The sequence below is a fragment of the Xiphophorus hellerii genome, chromosome 5 (assembly GCF_003331165.1).
Source record: "Xiphophorus hellerii strain 12219 chromosome 5, Xiphophorus_hellerii-4.1, whole genome shotgun sequence".
In the NCBI taxonomy this organism is placed as follows: domain Eukaryota; kingdom Metazoa; phylum Chordata; class Actinopteri; order Cyprinodontiformes; family Poeciliidae; genus Xiphophorus; species Xiphophorus hellerii.
In genome coordinates this window covers 11,392,912-11,408,705 of record NC_045676.1, presented here as the reverse complement: position 1 = coordinate 11,408,705, position 15,794 = coordinate 11,392,912, and the positions used below count along the sequence as shown (strand labels likewise).

Genomic DNA, 15,794 nt, shown 5'->3' with positions numbered 1-15,794 from the left:
TGTTTATGGCAGCTACAAGTCCAGCCTGACTGAAAATAAGCAGCTTTGCTGAGAATTGACCAAGGCTGGTGAAAACACATGTGAAAGACTTGAAGTGGTACCTACTGACAGGTGATTCTATTAACTTAGGCGAGTTAACACAAATGTATGCTGCACCTTCAAGACTTGGAAAACAAATGTGAACATCATATAGTGTTTTTCTTTACCTTACGGATGAATAAAAGTATTTTGGAATAAATCTTACCACATCCTTGAATCATGCCTTACACAACAAAATATTACATTTTAATAACCCAAAGGGAAATGTTCTAGTTATATTTTCTCAGCCCCATTTTCAAACTCAAATGCAAATACTTTGTTGAAAGTGGTTGATGTGAGAGAACATTTTTCCACTGTGCATGTTGTCCTTCTTCCGACTAAAGTATTCAACCTTCGTTCTTGGAGGTGATGTTTCTTAGAAATAGGCAGTGTATCTACATTTGTAGATAAAAGTTGGCCATTAGGAAGCACTTTAAGCACTAATTTGCTGACACATTAACAAAAAGTTTAGATAAGCGAGCATATGTCACATTGTGAAGTATGTGAGTCAGTTCTTTACAATGAGCATGTGCTTTTGTGGTTGTTGTGTCATGCATGGTGCACAATCAATGCTGATATATTGATTGTGTAAGTGGTAGTCTTTGAACATGTCTCTGTCAGGCCAACAGTTTGATTTTCCTCAATACTGACACTTATGTTCCAGAAACACAAAAGATAAAAAGAAAAAAACTTGACAAATGAGGCTAAATATTCATTAACCAGCATCAAAAAAAACCCTGTCGTCTATCTGAGAGCACACAAATGGTGAAATAGTAATTGGATAGAAATAAAGATGATGATAGGGTTTACTGTTTGTTTCTCAGAATGTGTTGAAGAGTTAATTATCTATATTAATTGCCCACACCCACTTTGTTTTGTCATGGAAAAACCTGCAGATAACTGTGATAAGAGGGCAATAAATACAGGGTCAACAATACATAGTGTTCAGGAAATGTTTTAATGATGAACTGGTGATTTCAGCAAGACAGTTACTGAACTTCCCCCATCAATCATTTATATAGCGTTATTTTGTGTTTATAAATATTTCATACAATTGTTCAAAATACATGGCTTTAAATTAAATAATAAACATATAAAAAAGTGTAATTAGATGTAAAGTCATCCAAACTTAGTTTCTATATTCTTTGAATACAATAATTGTGCATTGTTAGATTGGGTTAATAGAAAATAATCTATCTTTTCAATTGCTAAATTATTAACACCTTACAATGATGTGTAAATGATCTCTGTCTATTGTCTATTCACAGTAAGATAAAAGTATATAAAAACATACAAAAAAACTAACAGATATGTGAAAAACTTTACACTTCTTTATCTATTTAGTATTTTCCACATGTTTTTGCAGTTTAACACATTGCACAGCCTGCATATAGAAAAAGCTCATGGCACATTTTGGAAATTTCACAATTTAACAGCATGTTAAGACATAGGTTAGATTTATGTAGCTACTTTGATTATAAATAAAGATTAGCTAAGTGTGCAATTCCAGGTGTGGAAAAAGATGTCTAAACCCTCTTCCCTTTAAACACAAAGCAAGGGCATGCAGGAATTATTGTTGTAGTTATTCTTGCTCTTATAGGACCTGTTTTGCATGGAACCTTTCTGAAAAAGCATTACAGACGTCAAGTAAAGCGTCAGTGACAGGGGTGCATAAGTTGATGTAATATTATTTGCAACGGCTAACGGTTTCTTCAAAAAAAGTTAGAAATCCCCTTTGGCACTGACTTCTCCCTGACATCAGCCCAGGAAACCTCTGATTCTGCAAAATGACATTGATCAGATCTGTGTCTAGTAAGACACATCGTGTTGTATGTTTTCATACAACCGAACTTCAAAAACGTAAAAGTGAAATCAGTCGGGTAAAAGTTATAACCGGAGTAGCATACTGACAGACATGGGATGCATTGCATCTGCAATCTGTTTAATAAAACAAAAGTGGAATCCTAATGAATTCACTACTTCGATGAACCACAACCATCAACACTTCACAGTGTTTATCGTTTTTCTTATTATTTTTCACTTATATGTATATAAATATTTTTATTTCTGTTTGTTCATGTGCCATGACCACTGTTTCTCTACAAATCATACAAACAAAATCACATACAAAATAAATATTACATCTCAAAGTTTTGCTACTTTTAAAATATTTAGTTCTATCTTTATCTCATCTTCTACTTCTTTCTCTACAGCCATCACTGGATTATCGTACACTGCTTTGTGTATTTCTGTGTTCTGCTCCACAGATTCTTGTACTTCATGTTCCTGATCATCATTTGAAACTTGGCAGCATTTGCAGCAGCAGCAGCATTTGGCTGTGAATGCTACAACCACTTTATCCCAGGGATCCAGGGAGTGGGCCCAGAGAGGGAGGAAGTCCCAGGATCGCAATCTCGCAGGCAGACATCCAGGTTTCCTTTTCTGCAGCACGTTGATCACCACCACGATGATCAACAGGACAACTAAAGGTACACCCACACCCACAAGGACCTGCCAACCGGCCAGCGACAGGCTGAATACTAAGAGGGGTAACACGAAGAAACAGAGGATGATGTACACTGCAGCAAACCAGCGGTAGCTGGCGGTGATGTTTCCAAGACTTTTAGCCATCCGGATGGGGACACGAGTGAAGGGAATTGGATACCACAAAATGATTCCAGAGATGTTGAACAGGAAGTGGACAAGGGCAATCTAGACAAATAATTGAAACATTTTATTCATTTAATTTATTTTACTTACAAATAAAAAAGCTACATTCTTTCTACGCACATTCAGGTTATATCTGCCTGATGGAATGGTCCCTTACATCCAGTGATTTTTGTATTTTACAGCCATCAATTGTTAAAGCAGTAATTCCAATTAGTTCATTTGTGTGAGGCAAATATGAAATGTCTGTTTTTATAACATTTTGTAATATAGAAAATCAATAAATTTCTTCTTTTGTCATCCTCTTTTGAAATTTTTATTTGACTTAAATGTTTTTCATATTAATTCAATTAGATTTATAAATCAGTCAAATGGTATTAGCTAAATTTTTAAAAATGACTATATCTATAGAAAAAGAAGAAACAGTTGTGTTCAACGCTACACCAAGCAAGTAAAAAATATATACCGTATAATAAAAGTGTGTCACATAGTGACCATTACCAGTTATTTTGTGGCTGGTTTACTGACCTGTAGAGCATTCGCCAGTCTGTCTCCAGGACTAGCCATGGCTGCCAGAATGGCTGTGGTGGTGGTGCCAATGTTTGAGCCCAAAGACAGTGGATATGCCCTCTCTATGCTGATGACACCAATACCTATTTCACCAATAATTATCAATTAATTAGAATCAAACAAATTTTTAAACACCACTTCTAATGTCCACTTATTTTATACATTGAATGTTCTCACCAACAAGAGGAGTGATGGCTGATGTGAACACTGAACTGCTCTGCACAATGAAAGTCATTCCAGCTCCGACTACGATGGCGATGTAACCGGTTACCCAGCCAAACGGAAACGGGAAATCTGTGCACACATACACATGCATGCGCGTGCATATCTTAATACTTTTTGCCAACTTATTCATGTTATTCAGCTGACTGGATCTCCAGAGTGTGAAGTTGCTCACCGGTGTTGAGGATTTTCTTGATGACTGAAGCCACTTGTCCCTTCAGCATGGAGTTAAGCAACTTCACAATGCAGACCAGACAGGAACAGAGAACCAGCAGAGAGAGAGCCAGCAGGATGAGACCCACAGCCAGATCAGACAGGTTCACATTCACAAAGAGGTGATTACCTGCAAAAACACACACATAACATGAAGGTGATGGTGTTGAGGATTTACATCATCATGTACAGTACATCATTCTGCTCTCAGAATGATGTACATTTGTGATGATGCATCAAAGACACCTTTTAAATTGCTTATAACAAAAGTACTCAATCAATCACCTGGCAGTAGTTGAAGGCATTGAAACATTATAAGTTGTAAAGATCATGACAAGATTTAAACTTCATACTGGGGAGGAAATGGCATTTAGGGGATTTTGAGCAAGGTAGAAACTGGTGACCTACTGGGATTTCCATACACAGCCATCATCAGCTTTCACCAGCTCAGTAAAATTGAATATAGCATACTGTAAAAACATAATCTCATTTTCGATGACACCATTTTATTGTATTGAAATCTATATTTTATTTTTATCTATGTTGAGTATGTTATCTGTTAACAATGTCATGCTGCCCAATAATTGCCCAATTCTGGGATTAATAAAGAACATCTTATCTTATCTTATACAGTAAATGAACATGAGAAGGATGCAGCAGCTGTAATGTCATATTACTGGTCATTGCTGATGTGTACTGTTGTTTTTATACTCTAAATAGGCTCCAGTTTTCTCATTTTAGGCAAATACTGCACAGTATGTTATAGTCAGGTGCCAAAAGTGGAGATAAAAACAAGAAAAGGCAGCCAAAGAAAAAATACTTGAGGGAACTTCAGAGAGTTTAGAAAACTATTGATCAAGACCAGTTTAAAAGATTACAGGAATGTTTGACTTAGCTGGAGATCAGGGGTCAGAAGGCACACAAAAATGATGGTTAGGTATATTTTCAAGTTTCAATGTCATGGTTTGGTAAGTTTTTGGTAAAACTCATTTAAGAAAAACAAATAAGAATACATTTTTAAAAACTCTTGTCAATTTCTCAAATTAATTATATCTTATTAGTAGAAGGTATAAAACTGATTAAAGTTTTGGTTGGATTTTTTAAAATGGATAAAGCAGTATAAACATTGGCTTGGTGGTAGAGAAGGTGGAGGTTCCTAGTTCGACTCTCGTGCCTTGCCTATCCCATTTGGCAGTAAGCATCTGCCAAGTCTGTGTGCACGCAGCTGTGGTGTGGCAACACCATGAAGGGAGATGCCCAAAAGTAACAATAACAAAGTAGTAAAAGCAGGCATAACCAATGTCTGGACAAAAGATATTTGTGCAGCCCTCTTTTCTCAGATATCTATAATTTAAATGTTGTGCAAACAATTGAATTCAAGTAGTACCTAATTGATAAAGAGATGCAGTCTATCTGCACTGCAGTCTCAGTAGAAGCACAGTGAATGGCTCAAAGGTTTATTATACATCTGGTTGTATAATGTGGTTGTGATGTGACAAAATGTAAAAAGTTTCAAGATTCATGAGTATCAATGCCTTCATTATATTACTGACTACACCATACATTTTGTGATTTTTTTTTTCAAATGAGTGTGAAAGAAGAAAAATTTCTTTGTCTTACATTTCTTTATGTTGGACAATACAGACACGTTTTCCACTATTACAGTATAGTTGCCCTCAACCCAGCAGAGAGTTGGAAAGGTGCAGTTCTGTATACCAGGAACTGTGAAGTTCTGCAAGACCTAAAACACAAACACAGTTAGACAGTAATTAACTTTCATCGTGAGATTGTAAATTTGTAGCAAATTTGACACAGCTCATTGTGTGTCTTACAGTTTCGTTTGCAGTTTGGCACCATATCCTGATCATGCTTTTATTCCTGGCATCTGAGTCTCCAGTGGCAATTCCTTCTAAGACAGATTCATCCAGCTGAATCAGAAGAAAAGAAGCAAGCAGTTCAAAGATAAAAGCACTTTACAACTGTCTCTTATCATCCAGATAAAGATGGGAACATGACAACAACATCACAGGGACTACCAGCCTTAAACTGCAGATTATGGAGTATTATTGGGTATTATTAAGTATCTTCCTCGAAATGTATCTCACTGTGACATTTTTGTATTTCAAAAAGAGGGCACTGTTTAAAGGAAATATGAATAAAAACACAGATAAACAATAGCAGAAGAGCCATCCAAATGCAATGCTGATCTCCAACACGTATCTTCTGACGGCTTACACAAGGAGAAACGTATCTTAGGCCTAATAATTAAGATAACATTCATGGCATGTCACCTGTATGATGGCCTCTGTGAGGACATCAGTGATAACGTTCAACAGGTCTGGCGCCTCTCCGCTCTCGATCTGAAAGGAGTTGACGATGAGCTCGGTCACACGGTACAAATAACCGCTGGCCACTTCCAGAGGCAGCAGCACCAGAACAGAGAGCCAGTTAAAGAAGTCGTGCACGGTAGCCCCCGCAAAAGCCCTGAGTGCATGGACAGAAGAAATATTAGACTTCAACATTATAGCCTCCAAGCAATAGAACTGAAATTATTATAATAGCTCAGCATGGACATTTGTATCAGTTGTATATGTATTTGATTATTTTTGTCGCTAATAAGACATTTGATCAGGTAGAGGTTTGAGTTTTTCATATGTACTGATTCTTTGTTCTTCAACTGAGGTTAAAAATGATGAAAATTCCTAACTAATGCAGCTTATCTTGCACTTATACAGCTTTTCACCATACAAGCACAAACATGTAAAAATCTAGTAGATTCACAGGTCCAACAAGACTTGTAGCTGTACTTACAGCGAGAGCAAGGCAATAAGATGTTTCCCACATCATAATTATGCACCACTCTGACTTGACCTATGAAATACTTACAACATTTTTGTGGTTGTATTGTGACTAACAGTTCAGTGGGGTTTGTACACTTCTGCAAGGCGCTGTATGCATTTTCTGTTATCCAATTTGCTATTTATATTTGAAAAAAGGTCTTCCTCACTGTGACCCTTACATGTTTTGTGACTGCTAAAGAAAAAAAAAATTCAAACATCCTCGTGGTTAGCTAAGGTTAAAGTGTTTGCTATTTTTTTCAATAGTTACATCCCTCTGTATAAAAGAAAAATAGTCAAAGTATTACCTGCGAAATGTATTGCGGTCAGCAGCCTGCGTCATGGCGACCAGGGTGTTTGTAACAGAAGTGCCGATGTTGGTGCCCATGATGATGGGAACAGCCACCTGGACTGTGAGTACTGACAGAGAACACAGATCCAGATCAAACCGTACCATCATCTATCCATGTGTTCTTTTAACCCCTCAGCTATGTGTTGCGGTTGTTTAAAGAGTTTCATACTCACTGCCTGAGGAGACCATGCTGACAACTATAGAAGAGGAGGTGGATGAGCTTTGGACGAGCAGGGTGACAAGAACGCCAATGACCAAACCAGCCAGAGGGTTAGACAAAATGGAGTTCTCCTGAAAGATATCGCCTGCTGCTCTGCCTGGACAAGATGAACAAGGAACCATCTCATACCTATTTTATAACTGTGCTAAATACAAATGGATGTTGGTCTGTCATTTTGATGTGAAGAAATTATTAGAAAAACAGAATTTATGACTGAATTACATTTATTGTACAACAAAGACCTTTTTTGCACTACTTTTTGCAAGTTCTAAGTTAAAAAATGCATTTACCTCCAACCAGCTGGAAGGCTGAGCTGAGGATGTCGAGGGAGCAGATGAACACGTAAAGGAGGCCCAGCAGGATGATGAACTTCATCACTGAAACCAGCACTCTCAGCACTTTACCCTTGGTATCCAGCTCTGAAACAAATGAATATATGGGCAAAGTCGTGAAAAGTGACAGAATAATCTGGTTAAACACTCTTTTTTTCTGGTGTTAGAAAAAAATCAATATTTTATTTCAGTTTTAATGACTATGCACAAAATTGGCAACAGAAATGTTGATGACAGACACAATCTTGGAGGTGCCTTTATCTTAACTTTAGCATCCCATCAGCAATATTTTTGGCTCCCACTCAGCAGTTTTTCCCATTATTACCATGATAATATAATTTATTACACCCATGCTTTCAGAAAGAATTAGGTCAAAGATCAATTTATTGCTCTCTAAGTGTTAGTGTAAAATTGTCTGTACTTTCTGCTCCTTTTGTATTATAATTCTATTGTCTTCAGTGCCATTTGACTGCTGAGTCTTAATTTCTTGGAATTGATTATCTAATAGTTGTATGGTGTTGTTTAATGCACATAGAAATAGATTATTCTATGTGTTCAAGGTTGGTATATAAAGCAGCTGAAACTAGAACAACTTGTTGGACTTTGTTCACCACAAGTTCGATTGAAAGAATTCCCCAATCAACTCCTAATGTCTGCTAGTAGTTTATAAGGTGTCTCAAATATCAATAAAGTGAGTCAGGTAATGATATAAATGATAAAAAAGGTCAAGAGAATTGAAGCCTATTAATAGAAAATATAATTGAGAATGTATTTTGAGCTTCTGGTATTGGCGATGTACTATTTCCATATGCATGACAGTGCCAAGTTTGTCTGTTTAAACAATTATTAACACCACGGGTTGTCTATCACTCATCCTGTTCAGGAAGGAGATGGGTTCTGATTAGATTAGTAACTTTACTTCAATATAGTTTTAGTTAAGTAAAATTAAGAACTATCCATCCAAGAAATTAGAGTAAAAAGTATTTGGAAAAATCGGATGTTCTGATCAGAACATCCGATTTTATATATATATATATATATATATTATTTTTTTTAAATTGCCCCGCAAGGGGTCTTTTTGTGGGCTCTAGTGTCCCTTTTTTCAAAGTAGGCTGACAGGAAAGGGGGAAGACATGCGGTAAACGTCGCCGGGTCCGGGAGTCGAACCCGCGACAGCCACGTCGAGGATACGTTTGCCTGAATGTGGGTCGCGCTAACCCCTCCGCCACCACGGCACGCGCCATCCGATTTTATATTTAAACATAATTTATAAAGTTATGTGCAAAGTTTAGTCATTTAAAGATTAAAATAAAAAAATCAATCCAAATAACATAATTACAAAATAGAAAATGATGGCAGAAGAAATACTTTTCCAAGAATTTTAGCTTCAATATAAAATGTAATTAACTAATACAGCAGGTATTAGAAAAATACTTCCACTGATAATATGTAGCGTATTTTTTTCCACTTTTATATGTCTCAGGAGGCTCAGCAGATAGGAACTAACATCAGAACAACAAAAGCGGCGTTCAAACAACAATTCTCACTTGAACATGAACTCCAGCTTTGTGTCTGAATCTGGTGCAGTTTTTTTGGTTAGTTCTCTGTTGAGTGAAGTTACTCACACTGTGTAGTGTATATAGATTTTTTTTTTACTGAAGTAAGATTATCTATACTTCAACTGAGAAAAAGTAATTAGCTACCTCTGGTTCTGGTTTCCAATTATAAACTTGTTTTGGTCCTATATTTATTAAAAGCAAAGAACCTTGTGAAGATACTGACTGAAGCTGCTAATAAGAGAGACTATGTACCATCAATTAAACAATATACTGACACTGGCTGAGAGATGCCACTCAGATACTCAGAGAGGCACAAGTCATCACCCCAAAAGTAACACAAAAAGCCATATTACAGTTTGAAAATGCACAATGACATAATGAATGACCCAATTTTTGTCCTGCAATCTGATGAATCTAAAACTGAAGCCTTTGGCTATAATGACCATTGTTATAATTGGACGAACAGAACAGGGAGTTTGGAACTCTGCAAATTTCATCCTAGCTGTGAAGAACAGAGGTGGAAGAACCATGTCAGTGAAATTCAGTTATTTCACTGAGTTGTTTTTGTTACTGCATAATGTTTATTTGTGTGTGGCTGGCTTTCCCAGCCAAGGCACTGGTGATGGAGATTAGCCCAGTCTACAATCTGACATATTTACATTGTGTTCATTAATATGTATTGTCCTTTTACAAATAAGTAAAATAAAATACAAATGTTGTTTGGGTGTTTTAGTGCAAGAGGAACTGGTGATCATCAAGCATCATGAGGAAAAAACAACATGTGGAAATATTGAACAAACATTAGAAAACATCATCCAGGAAGTTAAAGTACAAATGGGTCTACAAAACAAACAGTGACTGTAAACCTACAACTAATTTAGCTCAGAAGAAGCCATCTCTTCTTAGCTAAATGAAGCTAAAGGTTTGTTGTGCAAACCTGATTCATTTCCACCAGTTCTGTTGGGAGAAATGGGCCAAAATTCAAGCAAACTATTGTGAGAGGTTTGTGTATGAAAACCAAAAACCAATAGACCCCAATTCATACAGTTTAAAAGGCAATTTTACCAAACATTGAAGACAGGTATGTAAATATGTAGCTATATCAATCATCCTTACCTGACCATGGGGTCCCTGTGTCTTTCAGCTCAGGAAGATCCCAAGGGTCATCTGAGTCCTGCTCCACCAAAGCCAGAGTGGAGTGTGCAAGGCTCGCTTTGACATCTGAAACATGTAAAAGTCCAGATTAAATGAATGAGCCATTCTTATCTTTAGAAATCACTGTTTTACATGATTCTATTGATGATTACTGTCATAAAAAAATTAAAAATGTAACCTTTAGTTTTCTTTTCATATTTCTCCTCTTGGTTGTCCTTAGTGTTGTTCTGTGTGTCAGTTGACTGGAAAAGAAAATAATACACAGATCATGCTTGAGCTATATTGCATATGCAAAATTCTGTTTGCTGTATCTTAACGTTCAAAAATTTTTTTTTTACCATATGCAGCCAGTGGTATGAGGGTTTTTATGACACATAAACATATTTTCTACCCACAGTATGACATCTGTAGGTAAACTCTGCAGATGTAGCTACCCCTCCAAAACAAAATAAATTAAAAAAAGAAATGGCCCCTTCAACATACAGACACGCACAGCTGATCACATGCCATGTTATTGATCTTGTAGTCACATGCTGTGGTTGCAGTAAAATTCCATTCACACAAATAAATGCATAAACAAAAGATTTACCACTGAATAAACTTAGTCTTTATGAATTAATTCTTTGATAACAGACGTTTTCTATCTCCTATGAATTTTCTGATAAATACATTTATTCCCATTAAGTGTCTCCAAGAATTTAACTTCATTAAATAAATATTTCATTCATTTAATGTAACATTAAATAAATGTTTTATGAGCTCATTATGAGCTTTCCATTGGTAATTTGCCCAAATTTAATCCAATGTCCAGACAACATTAGTAACATTAGTAATGTAAGATGCCCTATGTATTAGGAACGTATTTTGATTCCATATACACCAGCTTAATTTCTAAAATGTTTTTTTTTTATTATGTAGATATTGCATGTTTTGTTTCTTGTGCCCTGTTCTTGTGATGGAAGATACAAATTTTCTCTGCTCACCTGTGGCACGCCGAGGGAATCCATGCTTCTTTGGTGGGAAGTTCACCTGGACTGCAAGTTTAGAAATGCTGCCTCTTTACAAATGAGGCATCAGAAGAAGATGTGATGATTGCCCTCACATTCCTCCTGGAACACTATCGTCTACTAGATAATCTGAACACACCTCTTAAACTTTGATTAACCTTACCTGTCACTGGTGTAACATCTCTTCCTGCTCTGTCGCAATCCACTGCTCACATTGTACCCGGCCATAAGCCTGGAGCTGATGTGGTCTTCCTGCACCTCTACACCTGCTGCTGGTAAACTTCAGCTCACCCGAAATGCTTTGCAGATTTTACACCCAGAATCTATGACTAGTTCTTCTTTTGTCCTGTGTGAAGAAGTGACGTTCCGCAGACCTTTTCTGAGAAAACCCTTTTTTTTCCTCGTCCATGAATATTCCTTTCTGTCATGTACAGCATTAAAATGCTGGTTGACCCGTTGATTAACTGCGGGAGAGGATTGGGTCCCAAAGGTTTATCCACAACCTCATGGGAATAGCTGGGTTGCGGGAGGGGTACAGGATGTGCCCTGAATCAAAATGGTACAACTTGAGTTTGTGGTCGTGTCAGTGTTCTATTTTTGGAGTGAAAATCTATAATTTTTTTTTTTTTAACAATAGTTACCCACTGGTCAATATTTCAGACATCAGTTGACCTACAAACCAGTTGATGGAAGCTTAGAGTCAGTTCAGGTCAAGCTAATGTACTGGTCTTTCCATGGATGTTTCAATAGTTGTGAGTGACAGGCTACAATCCCCTTCTATTGCTGTTTTAGTTTCACAACACCTCGTGAATATGTTTTCATGATTCCTATCCGTTCTAATATACTTTGAGTTCCTTATTTGTTTGGTGCACCATGCTAAAAATGCTTCTTATTTCTCCACATTTCATTGTGTTATTACCACAAATGATATTCATTTTAATGAGATTTTATATGATGGGCAAACATAAAGAGGAACTGGAGTGGGGCATTGGTTTGCAAATCTTTTGAGGGATGTTTCTCATTTTGAGACTGAAATCGACTGAATTTGATTTTTATTAGTACATCAATCTAAGCTATAAATGAGGGATAAAAACTAGAATAAATTCCCCTTTTCTACACAGTTTTGTCCCAGCATATCTCACAAAGCACAATCTTACCAGTATACGCAACTGACAGAATGGTTTTCCCAGCTGACCCCTCGGTGACCCAGTGAGACTAATGTCAACACACATTATCCCAGATACCCCCCTGGGACTAGTCTAACAGAGAGCAATGATGAACCTGTCTGTCAGACACAACTGGACAGAGAAGATGATATGTAAAATATATATTGCCTCACACAGCATAATTCAAATTTAAATCAACTTCTCTAATTTGGTTACCCTACTTTTTCATTTTTTGTTATGTCTTGTAAAATCTGAAAAGTTTAAAGAGTTTTTTTTTTTATGCAAGTCTATACAGAAAACAGCCCAAGTGTAGTCATTAGTGTTACTTTGCAAGTCCAAGAGCATCATCTAGGGCCCAAGTACTGCTATTACACCTTGTAGGAAAGCAATCACACTCCATGCCTTTTGGTGTGAACCCTTATGTTCTATATCTATAGATATGGGACATAAAACTGTAGAATAATTTTAGTTTTTGCGTCGTTTTGTGTAAATTGTATCCCCTGATGGTTGTAGCCTCTTTGATTGGGATGACTCACCCTGCCACAAAGCCAAAAATGGTTCAGAGTTGGTTTGACTCCAAACCTCCCAAATCTCAACCCACGGCAGTTTTGACTTTTTCCCAAGTAGTTTTGAAATGTAGTTGCAGTGTGTTCACAACCATCAGAGGGCGCTAACTGACGATGTATGTTTAACTTTCAAAATAAGATACAACTGGAAACTTGTTTAATAAGATGCATCGGAAATTTCATTGTTATTTTGTCCATGTATCTGAATTATTTTTCATTATCAAGGAACAATAGTGACCCTTTTCCTAGTTGAACCGATTAGATAAAGCCAAGTTGTGTTTCTACTTCCGGGTTATATGAGCGTTGCAGGCGCAATGACATTGTACCAAACACTAAAGAAGTCTGGCTGTTGTGTGGTTTCTACTTTGTTAAAACACATGCTTTGAAGAGCCAAGAAGTGCTTGCCGTTCCGTCAACATGTCTTCTAGCCATCCAGGGTTTACAGAGGAGCAGCAGCGCACAACGCAGGTAAACGCACACTTTATCTAAGCAGTTAGCCTGATGGCTAACCTTAGCTTGCGTTGACTTTGGACACAAACAGCCCTCTCTCCACGCTGTTTTTAATCTCATCAGTCTGAGGCTGCAGCAGTGTGCTGATAATATCTGGAGCAGTTTAACAGAACGGGTTCATTTAATATCATATTATCCAACGTGGGGAATTCTCCTCGTTGAAAGTGTCCTGAGAAGATTAAGTTTATTGTAGAAATTAAATTGACCCTGAAGAAGAACATGAAGAAGCTGCCTATCACGATGCCCCTGCATATAGTTTCATCTGTCTTTGCATCAAAACTGACCAGAATCTCAATCCTCACTTTGGGGGTAAAATACATGTTTCCACCATGTTTTGCAGTGTGCATGGTTTGTTTTGGTTGATTTGTGTTGCTACTTTTTCACCACACAAAGTGGTTAGGGTTGATTGCCTCTAATTTAACATTCATGCAACCATCAGCAGGCGCCACTGGGTGTAGACTACATCCCCACAGAGGAGGAGAAGAGAGTATTGAAAGAGTGCAACCGTGAGAGCTTCTTATACAGATGTAAGTTTAAATAAGAAATCAAAATCTTTTCAAGGTCTTCAGCTGCTTTTTGCCCACATGAACTTGTACAATAATATTTTCCTTTCTTTCACAGCGGTGCCCTTCTCTGTGGTCAGCATAGCGATCACTCAAGCCCTGGTTGCCAGAGGTAATTTGCATCCCACCGTGAAATCACATTCATATGTCAATGTCACGTCAGTTGAACCTAAACGTTACATGGATCTATAAACGTTTGTAGGAACTCTGTCTCCGTCTCCGAGGTTCGGATCTTTACCTAAAGTGGCCTGTAAGTTAACGCTTCTTATGTCTGAGTGATAACCTTAACATGTTGGCTGACATTATCGGGGGGGAAATGTTGAATTGTCTGACTGTTGAAAGTAGAAAGTACTGAAAGTTTTCAGTGTTTTCCAAAAAAAAAAACAAACATGTTCTTTTGTTTCCGTACAAATAAGCCTCTGCGTATGCTTCATCTTCCAGTTGCTGGCTTTTGTGGCTACATGGCTGGGAAATTGTCATACATGAAAACGTGCCAGGAAAAGTTAAAGAAGCTGGAGAACTCTCCTCTGGGAGAAATCCTTAGGCAGAGGGCAGGGATGCCGCCGCATTTGTGAGTCGGACACACAGCAGGCGACGGCTTCCTTAAATTCTCTGACTGTTTTTGTCTCAATTTTTGCCAGCGACAGCCTCAGTAGCCGCTTTTGTTTGTTTGCTTCTCCTCACAGCCTCGGTGGTCCTCAGTCAGAGCTCAGCGACCCAAACAGCCCGTCGTTTGACTCCATGTTCCAGCCTCCAGATGCTCCGGGAGCAGCGTCCAGCCAGACCAAGGATCATGGATACGGATTCAGCTCTGATCCTCCTGGTCAGATGGACAAAGCAGATGACTTCAGTGCTCCAGGTACATATTAGAAGAGCCACTGTTCACCTCAGACAGAGGTGAACAATTTGGCACTTTCTCAATCAATCAAATTTTATTTGTATAGCACATTTCAGCAGCAAGGTATTTCAAATAAAAACACAAAGTCATGCAACATAGAATCAACAATCAAAACATTACATTAAGTCAAGTGCCATCATTAGATTCGTAATTGATTACGTTTTAAATACAACTCTATCTTTATTTTTATTAAAATAATTTTTTCTTTTTCTTTAAGCAGTAACTTTTTAAAATCTTGTTCTATCCAATACCAGTAAACGGCAAACACCTAACAGCAACCACTAAAATTTCTGCATGTGGTGCACAGCTATTATCACTTTACACAATTAGTAAAGTTGTCAATCAGTCATAATTCAATTTTGATTGTTTATATGATGTAAATCTCTTTGTCTCTGTTTGCCTCAGTACAGTCGTATTTGGAGGAAGACCGAGAACCTCAGAAGAAATCGATCCTCTATGAGAACCTGAGGCTCAAAAACCGGGAGAACTATGAGGTGACGCTCACTCAGAAGGCTGACGCCATGCTCAAAGCGCCCACAGAGAAGGACCCAGAGAGAAGCAAGAAACAGGGTGAGCGGCTACGATTGGAAAGTTGTAGCAGAAAGTACAGTAACGGAGGGAAAAATAAAGAGACATGCATAGTTTGGATGGAAAAGACTAAACCTTATCATTTTCACGTTTCAGGGAAGAAGAACATCTACGGAGACACATGGGAAGAATGAGTCCTTCCACTGGTCGGATGATGTGCTTGTGCTCTGACATCATTGATAACAGTGTGATGTAGGGCTCCCAGTTCTTCCTGTTTTTTTGCGTTTTTGATTCAGTTTGTGATCAATGTGACATTGACAGTGTGAATTAAACCAAACTGGTCGATGACTT

General features: G+C 37.6%; 2 protein-coding genes across 2 annotated transcripts; one reads left to right on the top strand and one right to left on the bottom strand.

Annotated features, from left to right (window-relative positions):
* Positions 1-1,017: 1,017 nt before the first annotated feature.
* On the bottom strand, positions 1,018-11,323 carry slc34a2a (solute carrier family 34 member 2a). Its single transcript, XM_032561987.1, has 13 exons — positions 11,189-11,323; positions 10,384-10,447; positions 10,167-10,271; positions 7,450-7,578; positions 7,113-7,256; positions 6,896-7,007; positions 6,042-6,234; positions 5,583-5,678; positions 5,371-5,491; positions 3,713-3,880; positions 3,493-3,609; positions 3,274-3,398; positions 1,018-2,790 (listed from the first exon to the last, which is right to left on the bottom strand). Exons 1-13 carry the CDS (start codon positions 11,210-11,212, stop codon positions 2,224-2,226), a joined length of 1,965 nt encoding a protein of 654 aa, XP_032417878.1. The 5' UTR covers positions 11,213-11,323; the 3' UTR covers positions 1,018-2,223.
* Positions 11,324-13,222: 1,899 nt separating this feature from the next.
* Positions 13,223-15,791, top strand: LOC116719359 (OCIA domain-containing protein 1). The gene is made up of 8 exons (XM_032561857.1): positions 13,223-13,412; positions 13,894-13,981; positions 14,076-14,129; positions 14,220-14,267; positions 14,459-14,588; positions 14,704-14,876; positions 15,321-15,485; positions 15,600-15,791. Exons 1-8 carry the CDS (start codon positions 13,362-13,364, stop codon positions 15,635-15,637), a joined length of 747 nt encoding a protein of 248 aa, XP_032417748.1. The 5' UTR covers positions 13,223-13,361; the 3' UTR covers positions 15,638-15,791.
* Positions 15,792-15,794: the final 3 nt, after the last annotated feature.

Excerpts from the sequence above, each read along its gene's own strand:
- LOC116719359 (XM_032561857.1), top strand. The coding sequence starts at position 13,362 with ATGTCTTCTAGCCATCCAGGGTTTACAGAGGAGCAGCAGCGCACAACG. Across the intron at positions 14,589-14,703 it reads GCAGGGATGCCGCCGCATTT|CCTCGGTGGTCCTCAGTCAG; the intron begins GTGAGTCGGACA and ends TTCTCCTCACAG. Across the intron at positions 14,877-15,320 it reads AGATGACTTCAGTGCTCCAG|TACAGTCGTATTTGGAGGAA; the intron begins GTACATATTAGA and ends TGTTTGCCTCAG.
- slc34a2a (XM_032561987.1), bottom strand. The coding sequence starts at position 11,212 with ATGGATTCCCTCGGCGTGCCACAG. Across the intron at positions 7,008-7,112 it reads CAGCATGGTCTCCTCAGGCA|TACTCACAGTCCAGGTGGCT; the intron begins GTGAGTATGAAA and ends GTTCTCTGTCAG. Across the intron at positions 2,791-3,273 it reads GACTGGCGAATGCTCTACAG|ATTGCCCTTGTCCACTTCCT; the intron begins GTCAGTAAACCA and ends TTATTTGTCTAG.